The sequence below is a fragment of the Macrotis lagotis genome, chromosome 8, assembly GCF_037893015.1.
Source record: "Macrotis lagotis isolate mMagLag1 chromosome 8, bilby.v1.9.chrom.fasta, whole genome shotgun sequence".
NCBI classification, from domain to species: Eukaryota; Metazoa; Chordata; class Mammalia; order Peramelemorphia; family Peramelidae; genus Macrotis; species Macrotis lagotis.
The window spans coordinates 132,611,546-132,622,870 of record NC_133665.1 but is presented as its reverse complement, the minus strand read 5'-3'; the positions used below and the strand labels follow the sequence as shown (position 1 = coordinate 132,622,870).

At 40.9% G+C, this 11,325-nt stretch overlaps 1 protein-coding gene across 9 annotated transcripts in view; it reads right to left on the bottom strand.

The window, feature by feature from the left end:
* Positions 1–673: 673 nt before the first annotated feature.
* IQSEC1 (IQ motif and Sec7 domain ArfGEF 1) overlaps positions 674–11,325 on the bottom strand; it is a 306,257-nt gene continuing 295,605 nt past the window's right edge. For 8 of the 9 annotated variants that reach the window (XM_074198377.1, XM_074198380.1, XM_074198381.1 and 5 more), the window contains exons 13-14: positions 6,686–6,735; positions 674–5,445 (exon numbers count right to left, since the gene is read on the bottom strand). In XM_074198377.1, coding sequence (XP_074054478.1) covers positions 4,870–5,445; positions 6,686–6,735 — 626 coding nt within the window. In that variant the 3' untranslated portion in view covers positions 674–4,869. The remainder of the gene's footprint in view (positions 5,446–6,685; positions 6,736–11,325) is intronic. The other variant, XM_074198385.1, reaches the window with a different exon arrangement.

Sequence of the window (11,325 nt, the reverse complement as noted above, 5' to 3'; positions counted from 1 at the left end):
TTAGGGAAATATTCAATAGAACTAAATTTAGTCAGGAACTTTAAAAAACAGTTGATTAGATCTTCTGCTAATCCTCATTTCATTAAAAAAAACTCTTTGGGGGTGGCTAGGTGGTGCAGTGGATAGAGCACCAGCCCTGGACTCAGGAGTACCTGAGTTCAAATCCGACCTCAGACACTGAATAATTACCTAGCTGTGTGACCCTGGGCAAGCCACTTAACCCCATTGCCTTGCAAACAAAAAAAACCCAATAAAAAATAAAAAAAAAACTCTTCAAACTCTGTACATTCATAGACATTTCTCAGTTCAATTATATAAAATGACACAGTATTTATCAACTTGTGAAGAGTTTTATCTACTGATGACATGTCCATTTTAATCTCTAATGGAAGACCTGAGAGTTTTCCCACAAAATATTTACTTTCAATGCCTCCCTGCAGATTAACAAGGTTGAAAGCTGTTTAAAATCAAGTATTAACCCAATTCTATTCTCCATTGCTTGTTAAATATCCAACAGAATTCAATTTGTCATGTATCTCAACCACTTTCAGTAGCACCCCAAAAGCAATCAAAGTCAATCAATGTTTCCAATGAATAGTTATAGAGAATATAGAGACCTTCCTTTCCCTAGTTAACTGAATTTTTGAATATTTCAGATAAATTAAGAAACAAAGAGTTTTAAATGATTTATTTGATTTCTTCACATGATCACAGTTATAGTTTTACACTGATAGGGTCTGTTACTACTTACAGACAGAATGCATATTAAAACGAAAGCACTCCTTTCCTCTCCAGAGTTACACAGTCAATGAATGGGTACTGGGCTTCAATAGAGCAGAAGCTTTGAGCAGGATGGTCTTGGAAGTCTTTAAACAGTCTGCATTCAAGATCTAGTTCTAACAGTTTTTAATACAGTTCAAAGCTGAATTATGGTTTTTAAGGGGAGATAGGTACTGTATATAACCTCAAAGTGAATGCAGACTTAAGAGTAATATTAATTTACACACTATATACAAGTTGAGAGAATTATCTATTCCTCCTACTTGGTCCCATTTTCACCACCCCATTTCACTCAAAGTAATCTTACAATTGGTTCCTTTGTTATTGTTGTTAATATATATACAATTACTCATTTTTTTCAGGCAGGAAGGGCGATGGTATTTTACAACGAAAACAGCATGCTTAACTGTAGAAAACACAGTTTCATATGGAACAGCAAGTCAACATGTAGAGAGTCATTGTTTAAATATTTGCCAACCATCTTTTTAGCTCATTTTAATGAGAAACAAGAGGCTTCTGTTGCATGCAGTTGATGATGGAAAAAACTCTACACTGGAAGTCTGATTACTTTTTAGCAAGACGTACATTATATTAGGACGGACTTTATTTTTTACATTGATGTACATTTCATTCATAAACTTAAAAAAATACAAATACATTTGATTGTTGTCCCAGAAAAGATTTTTTTTGTTACCAGCTGTTTTCCTTAAGGGTCTTGCCATGATGTTATTGAATATATGATCGCACCAATTCATGGGATTTGAAAAATGTTACTAGTGTGTCCTGACGACTTCAATAAGCATGACTAGAACCATCCCAACAGCCATCTCAACCTCAAGGTGAGAAAATTTAATTCTCTTTTGCAGCCCAACTCATCAAATGTCCTATCTTCCCATTCAAGGTAAAGACAGATGATGTTTCCATATGGCTATTAGTCTGTGATTTATTCTGACATGTTGGATTGCAACTCTATAAAATCAATGATGTCCCAAAGACCTCTATGTGACTTTTGGGAAACTAGTTTGTTAGTATTCAGTACTTCCCAAAGTAAAAATAGGAGGCATAACTCTGATCTTTTCAGTCTATGATAATACCTATGAAAAAGTTTCTGGTTTTGAGCTTATAAAAACACAAATGGCACAAAGTTTGTATACCTTGTTGACCCAAGTCTTCAGTAAAATTGGGAACAGGAGGATAAAAAGTTCAGAAAGCTTTGGGGGAGGATAACTGTTTAACCCACGTTGGTTGTAATTCTTCTCTTAAGGCTTTCAAGTGATCATCTCCTGGCCCAGGTACCTCCCTAGTATAAAGCCTAGACTCATAACTTGTATGCAGAACTTCAGAACACACAACAGTTTGGGCATACAAATGACACAAAAAACTCAGAACAACAAAGACAGCCCCAGCACCATGATGCAGAAGAATATTTTGGTTAGGATGAATGGACGGTGGTGGAGGATAAAATTTATTTTTGGTTTTGTTGATTTGTTTTTTTTTTTAACCGATGCCACTCGAGAAAGAGCAATGTTTTACCCAACATTTCATATCTTTTCTGGAACAACCTAGAAATTACAATTAGACTCTACCATTGGAACAGTGGGATGAAGAAAAGTCTACATATTTAATATGTTATCACTTTACTTCAACTAATTTTCAACAGTAAACACCAATATATTTTGCAAATATACAATATGTAGAGTGTAGCCTCATACCATTAACATCAGATGACATGCAATACAATTCTTTTCCCTTTTCATGACAACATCCCTTCACTTGCAAGAACAGAGAGCCTCAGGGAAATTTGAACAAGTTCAACTTTAGGGTAAATGGGACAATTTTGGAAGAGTTAATGGCAACTGAATAGCCTCCCAACTCAGCCCAAACTAAATCTAAAGGACATGTGTACCACTCTTTTAACAAAAGAGTAGTTTGGAGAAGATATCAAAGAAAGAAGTATTACACACATATAAAAACAAAAGTGGGCAGATTTAATATTTTTTTAAAAGGCTCTAGATTGTTAAATATTTCTAGAGAACAAATACAACAAAGTGCTCAATTTTCAGTTTTGCTGATTTCGTGATAGCAAGGCTATGACAAAAGGGGTGAGGAATAGACAAAAAAAGATGGGGAGTCAAGAGATGCCCCCACACTCGATGATAATTCAAGCGACAGGAACCAGGAACTTTTCAACACAGAAGGTTTTGCTCTTCTCCTTGGCGTTGCCTCAGCACCAGCCCCTGCCAGAGCTCTTGAGTTTTCCCCACATCTCAACAGAGGGACTTCTTATTCTCCCCCACTTTTCTTTCTTTTTTAAAAGGGGTCTTGCATTTGGCTGGAGCAATGGGGGCAGATCTCATTTCTACTGCTTAGGTGTTAAGGACTTGCAGCTGCAGAGGCTCAAAAGGCTGAAACTACAAAGTAGGCGCCATGTTTGATTCAGGATAAGATCTGGATGTGCAGAATCTTGGACGGGGTAGCAGATGGCGTCATCACAACACAGAAGCAACAACAGCACAGCTTGATTTCATGTGATGCTTTTGCAACTAACCAGACTATGAGAGAGAGGCAGGTGGGGGGGGGAGACTCAGCCTGCTGAGTACGGGGTACTTGTCAGCTAAGAAGTCGGATGGGTCACAATGATGAAACAGGTGTTTTGCTAGCACATGGCTACATGGAATCACAATTATCATCATTATTTTTTTAAATAAAAACACCACCCTATAATGGTAAATCCTAAAATAAATGTCTTAGAGCAGTTCCTGTTGGAAATGCTCTCTAGAGGGATTTCCGCCCATTGCAATTGGAAAAAAAAATGAGTAAGTTATGATGTTAAGGAAACAAGGATGAGTGTCTGCCATTTTCATGTTGGAGATGAAAATTTTTGCCATGTTTATATGCACCTCTCACATGACTCTGAATTTTGGGTTCAATAAATCAAATGCATACAAAAGAAAGGTGGATCATGTAAATTCACAGTTATTACAGCCTTTAAAGTGTCTAAGAAGTTTTGTAACCAATGCTCTAAGATAACCAATGCTTAGCTGGTCATCCCATGTTGCTACTGTAGAGTTTACTGCATCTTAACTAGTTTGCTTACCTGAAATACCAGAGCAGTTATAATACTGGTTACTTAGGATATTATTGTTAATAAAATAAGGATTTATACAAAGAAATATTGGACTTAAACAGTTAGATGCTATGTTACTTGGCACATTCAGTAATGATTGCTTAGAGATCTTTGCAAGTCCTCAGGGGACTTTCTCTCTCTCTCTCTCTCTCTCTCTCTCTCTCTCTCTCTCTCTCTCTCTCTTTCTTTCTCTCTTTTTATGAAAATACTGAAACATCTGAAATTTGTTTCTAGCATTTAAGTTTTTGGCCTACTCTCTCACATACTACTCAGCTATGGTGCTGTCTATCAAGTAAGTGGAAATTCCTTGTAAAATCTATATTGCTAGTTTTGTGGACTGAAAAGTTTGCTTTCCACGCACAAATGTTACCTATACAGTGTGTATGTATATTATATATATATATATATATATTTATATATATTTATATTATATAAAGTTTACTTACGTACTTTCATCAACCATATCAGGTCTACTTAATTTTTTGCCCATTGTCAATAAAAGAGCAAGAATGCAACAAGGTAGGTGTGTGTGTGTGTGTGTGTGTGTGTGTGTGTGTGTGTGTGTTTCTTCTTTTTTAGGTTGGGTTCTCATATGTTTGTAAAACCAACAAGGGCAAGGGAACTGGGGACAGTTTAACATCTACTTGGCAGGTGGCACCATTTCAAGGCCAAGGATGGCAAAGAGTGGCCCAAAAGCAGGCCCTCCCAATGATGGAGGTGAATGAAGCCCAGGGCAACAAGGTTAAATTGAAAGGAATTTCATTTCCTAAAATGCAAGCCTTGGGGGCTTATGGGATTCAATCATATTGTCTGATTCCAGGGCCAAGGAAAAAAAAATCCACCTCGGGTTTGACATGCTGCTGGCTGCCTACTGGGTGCGCCTCTGTGTCAGATATCTGGTGCTACAGTCAATAGGGGGAGTCTGAGACCCCCCCCCAAAGCACATTCCCCCCCAGGTCTAACTAGACGATTGTGCTGATGCCACTGTGTTTGGGCTTCGTGCTGGTGGGAGGAGGAGGGGCAGACTGTTGTCCATGATGGTGTGCGGGGTGCCCAGAGTGGGTAGAATGCCCCGCATGAGATGAGGGCAGGGGTGGGTGGGAGTGGGGTATATGGGCATGGGCCACATAGGGTGGGTGGCTGCCATGGGGGACATGGTGGTACTGGTGTGCGTGCTGGGTGTGCTGAGGAGGGTGGTAGTGGTGATGGTGATGGTAGGGGGGTGGGTTTTGCTGCAAGTGGCAGTACTGGGTATGGTGCGTGTGCACCTGGGCCTGGGTCTGTCCCTCGGAGGGGCCCTGGTGGTGCCCGGTGGAAGAATGCTGAGCGTGCTGTGGATGAGAGATGCCCGGTGGGTGGGAAGGGGGCTGGGAGGGGCCAGAGAGTGGGTGGGCCTGAGGAGGTGGCTTCCCTCGCTTACTACCAAATAGGGAGCCTAGGAGGGAAGAAGAGTTAGGCATAGTCTGGTGTGGGCGAGATGGACACTCTCGGGTTGATGTAGCTCTTCGGCGCATGTGAGGACTGCTAATGATGGACCCCTAAAAAGGAAATTCATAGAAATAAAAATTAAAAATTCTCCAAGTATTTATGTTAGAATGAAAAAAAAAATAAAAAAATTAACAAACTGATCATTAAGCCTCAGTTTAGCTACCTGGCTATATATAGAGTAGGTAAGGTTTGGCTGAGGCTGAGCTCATGGCCTATGCCTCCTCTAAGACAACTGGGGGATGCCACTGATAGGAAAGAGGGACCCTGCCAGATAGAACTGCTCTATGCAGGAGTGTTCTCTGCAACTTTCCAATTAAAGAGCAGAGAACACGTTGACTTGGGAAATCCTTTCCTGATAACTGGATGCAAGGAAAAACATAAAGTGGAAAACTCTAATCTGCCTTGGGCTTTCTAGTGGCTGCTGGTTGCTGTGGTAAAGAGACAGGCTGGGCTGCCCTCGAAAGTCGCTTCTTTTCACTGTCTTTTGTGCTCTCCTGACTGGTCCATTGCTCCAGATCAGCCTTCCGTGGTCTACCTCTTCTCAGGTTTTTAAAGGGGCATGGGACAAGCTAGACTTGAGTGAGTGACCTATGTTTTAAACTTCATCCTACCTAATGCAACCCAAAACAAAACAAAACAAAAGATAAGAAAGGATCTGCAAGCTGAAGTTGACATGAATACAGTAAATATAAATGATTTGAAGATGAATGAAATCTCATGAAATCCACATTGAATTCATCTGTCTCATGGGTTTTGCTCCTCCCACAACCTAGCTACGCAATTCCATGGTGTCATGACTGCAGACATTGAGCCGTTGAAACACCAAAAGAAGCGATGGAGATGGTTGAGCATGGAAGTCGAGAGGTCAGCTACAACATCCAAGGAGCGAGAACGAGGGGGGTGGGGGGCCTGTGAGCTGGGGCTGTGCTGGGAGGGGGGAGCAGGGAGGAGGGGGGGCAGGGGCTCATTAACCATGCTTGCAGGATCGGGGGAGACGGGGTTAGCTGAAACCAAAACACAAAACCACCCAAAACCACCCCATTTTCGTCCAAAACAAGCCAATAAGTGGCGCTTGGTAATTTGAAGCTAGAACAGAGTGAGAAGCCCAGGCATGCACTTTGTCTTAGGCAGGCAGGTTGTTAGAGGGCTATGTGTGTGTAGATTGACATAGATATATATATTTATGTATATAGAAGAAGAAGAGGAGCAAAAAAAATACATGTATATAAAATAAAGGTTGGAAAACGCACATCGTCACATCCAGCTAGACATCAGGCGCTTCCTACTTACTTCCATATTGCTGTCTAGCGATCCTGCACTGCTGCGGCGCCCACGCTTCCCTGCCCAGAACATGCAATACCATAGGTTAGAGACCGGACGCGAGACCTGGCAGAGCAATTCCCTCTCTAGGTCTGAGCTGGCGGTGCTACAGGAGCCTCCAAGCGGGACTAGGGAGGGTCTGGGAGGGCACCGGCAAGCTCAGCTTCCAGAAGGCACCCAGCGGCGGGCCTCTGTGGCCAGCCGCTGGGTCCAGAGGGGAGGAGGAGGCTCAGTGGAGAAGCAAATAGCCATTCAGGTGCAAAAAAGGTATTTAAAAAAAAAACCACACACACACACACACATATATATATATATATATATAAACAAAAAACAAAACACAGCCCCAAATTGAAAGACCATCTCCTATACTCCAATTCCAGTCTCTCCAGGGCCAAGGAGGGCACAGTGGGCAGGAACATCACTTTGATGGGAGAATTCAATTCTGCCCGGTTTCTAAAAAAAAGAAAGATCATCTTTTCCTTGGATGCCAGACATCTGCTTTTCTCTCTGAGGACTTTAAACTAGATGAAGACAAGGGCCCAATAAGGCGAAGGGGAAGAAAAGTTAGGCTTCTTTGGAATCTTAAAAAACAAAGGTCAAAAAAAATTTCTGCTAAGCTGCTGAACCTCAGTGGATTTCATATATCTTTTTTGGGGGGAGAAATAGTGGAAATTAAACTTAATTTTCTTATTTGTTTTCTTTTTGAATTTTTTTAGACTAGTCAAAACTGTTAAGGGATCCCTTTTGTTATGACTCTGTGGTGGGTGAGTGGTTGTGTAAAATGGGCAAAGGTTGTGTAGCTCAAGTGGGCCAAAGGGGAAGATGGGAAGGTAGCTGCTGAAATAGAATCTGTAAGGGGGGAATATTGGGAATCTGAGCCTTTATTCTTCCCTTTTCCACCTGGTTTCATGATGTCTTTCTAGGTTAGATCATTTAGAAAGGACCTGGTATAGGCCTTCAAAAATTGAAAGCATCTGAGCTAAGTTGGGAGATTTGACCCAACTTTACCTATTGCCACTCCCAGAGCAGAACATCAGAAAGATGAAACTAGAAAGGCTCTAAGAGGAAGGCCTTGCTCCTTCTTACCAAAAAGAATGGAGAGGGTGAAAGCCCTTATTCAGCATCTTTCCACTTTTTTAGCCACCTAGGACACAGGAAGGTTGAAACTTGGCACTCGTCCCTTCCTAACCTAATTGATGAGAGAGGGGATTCTCTGCTTTCACAATCTGAGTAAAAGGCAGAGGTAGGAAAGGTGTACCCCTTCCCTCTTTCCTAACCCCTTACTCCTACTGTGGTCCAAGAACCCTCACCTGAGTCAAGAAAACGGGTTTAATATTTAAACAACTCAGGGGACTGACTCCAAAGAAGCATGTCTTTCTATTTGATAGAAAGGTCAGTTTGAGCCACATCTCATCTGGGAGATGAGAAAGGTCATCTTTCTCTCTGCTTTCCTGGTTAAAAGGCCCTTCCATGCCTTTCTTTGACCCTACCTTGGTTCCAAGGAGGGAAGGAAAGCACTCCTCATTTTCCTGATGGGTAAGCTTCATGGTCCATTTTTACAGGGAAAGGATCCCTAGAGAAAACTGTTTGCTTCAGTTGAACATGTAGCTTTCCTCTTGGGCTCATCACAAACAAGAGTTGGCAGCCGCCCCTCTATATAAACAAACTATGGAGGCTTATGGCTCTTCCTCCAAAGAATCTTCCTTCCCTTCCAATGTCAATGAAGACTCTTTGGGACACAGCAGTTTAGTTTCTTCTTCTTCTTCAACATACTGATTATATTTTCATTTATTTCTCTGAGCCTTTTGAAAATTTCATCGCCAATCTGTGATTAGGGATGTCCGTGGACATGGTCTTTTTGAGGCAGATTTTTCAAAGCCAAGTAGTGAACACATATACACGCAAATTCCTGGATACCAGAAATTTAGACAGTAAACCTACATACTTCAGTAACAGTCATCCCCATGTGTACTTTCTGTTTCTTCTAGATATCCATGTGTGAGCACCCCTCAACCTATACAGATGCCCAGGGTTTGAAGTAAAAAGTCACTGACTACATCAGACCTACATTGATGGATATCTTGTCTTGCTACCTGAACACAATGTGACATATGTGTCCAGGTTTCTTAATCATCAGGGAGATCACAGATACTTCTTTACTGGTGTATATAGTAGATAATTAATGCTGGACAAAGGCTTGGAGCCATTACAAACACTATTGGTTACTGGCCCTCAATGGGATCTGGTTTTTGACTCCTTTTTTTTTTCTGTTTTTTTTTTTTTTTAGTTTTTTTGTAAGGCAATGGGGTTAAGTGGCTTGCCCAAGGCCACACAGCTAGGTAATTATTAAGTGTCTGAGACCAGATTTGAACCCAGGTACTACTGACTCCAGGGCCAGTGCTTTATCAACTGCATTACCTAGCCGCCCCACCTTGACTCCTTTTTGAGTACTTCATTGGTCAACATACTGACCAGACTGCAGAATTTAACAATAGCCTCCAGGCCCTGTGCTGCTGATGACATTGTGTAAGCTATGTGGGTGGGTGGGCAACCTCAGCCTCCCTTGGCCTACACCTGTTTCTGGAGCCCTGTACCAACTCTGCAGAGCAATCCATGACTACATGACTATTTCTTGTATAGATTTTTCAGGATGGTTAGTAATACATTGAAATTCTGCAAAGTCCTTCTCAAAGACTAAATAATATTCATCCTACCGAGTATAAAGAAAGATTCCAGGAAGGTGGAAGACAAGCCTTCAGTCAGCTTCTAGATTTCTTAGCATACTCAAGAAAATTGGCAGCAGGAAATAGGGTTTCTGTAAGTGGATAAGCATTAACTGTGACTGGTAGGGTGATCCATGGAGGAAACTGAAGGACTAGGTCAAGGGAAAGTTGAATCTGTCACCATTTTTACTCTTTTGCTGGGCATGCTTTGTAAGCAGAGAAGGGCAAACACTTCTCTGGGCTGAATAAAAGTCCTCAGCTTGGTAGCACTGGATTTCTTCAGCTTTGCCATACTAAAATGAAATGCAGATGCCAACCTACTTCATAATGACTGAGAAGGCAGAAGACTGCTATTTCCTACCCTGGAAAAGTCCATTTCCATTTCTCCAGTTCAGTTTTCTCATCTAGAAAATGAGGGAGTTGAATTAGATGATCTTTCAGGTCTCTCACAGGTCTATATTTATGAATCTAGGATCCATTTTGCCTCAACAGGGGGAGGAGCCTTGAGATATAAAGATGTTTACTTTATCTGCACAAGTAGAATTATGAGTCTTCCTAGGTCAGGGCTGCTCTGACAAATCCAGTCTTGGTAGCATTGGCTAAGAGGATCCCAGGGATGAATAGTCAGTCTTCTAGAAAGGAGAGTCTTTTAGAATTTCTCATCAGTTGTTCATACTAATTCAGTACATTTTTGGTTTTTTTTCCTGAGAATTAAACACACCATGTGAGGCTCTGAGGGAATATAAGGCAAGGAGATGATATGATCCCTTTCTCTGAGGATCATTCTTTCCTGCCTGATCATTTTTATAGTCTCAGCTCCTTCCCCAAGACAGGTTCCCAAGCTTCATTTTGTGGAAAGCTAAGATTCCAGGAGAATATGCATCTTCCAAGGCAGTTTCAGTCATCTTCTTGGCAAAATGACAGGACAATTTTAAAATACTTCTCCATATAGATACCCTGATATGTCTTTTAGACATCCCTCCTCCCATATGTACTTATCCTAAACCTCATCTTTTGCCCTTCTCTCAAGGTAAATGAAATAGAGAAGTTACTAGAACTGATATTTTAAGAGGTACCATGTTTGTACCTGAAGACTTTTAGAGGGTTCTAGATCTGAATTAATGATCCCTTTCAACTCAGGATCTTAAAATAGGTTTACTGTTAATAATAATAATAATAATAATAATAATAATAATAATAATAGAACCAATATTCCTTTCTCCACAAATACTTTGATTCAAGATATAATGAAAAAGTCTTAACTCTAGCCTTAATCCTTTCTCTCAGATAGCATCAGGATATATACTAAAGCTAGGAGAAGAAATAACCAACTACTCTGGCCTCTGGTTTCTGAACTAAGTTGAATCTCTCAAAGACCTTAAATTTCTGTTTGGTTACTGGAGGAGTACAGACAAGTTGGAGATGCCTTGGTCTAACCTGTATTACTTAGTTCTGGAAAGGAACCATGTCCAAAGGTTTTATGGTGGAAAGTATTCTACCAGTCTGGGAAAAGAGATGACTCTTAGCTTAATTTGTATGACAAGAGCACAAATATAACCAGAAGCCTTGGGGTTTATGCCCAATAACAGGAGAGGGTGGTAGGAGTCTGGGAGGGGGCTGGTTGGTTTTTCACACTGCACAGCCTCAAACAGAAAGTGACCCATAGCCTTTGTGGGCAGAGAGCCTCCAATTAAGTTTAGTTGGGTTGAACAAATCCATTGCTTAAACCTTTTATGTGGTAAATGGATTTCAGTTTTGAACTGTGGAAAAAACCAAAAACCAAAAAAGAAAAAGAAAAAAGAAAAAAAAACTTTTGGAAATGAGCATGCCAGGAGCAAGGTATATGCTGCTGATACATGGAATGGTGTCATGAGCAGAAGGAACTGT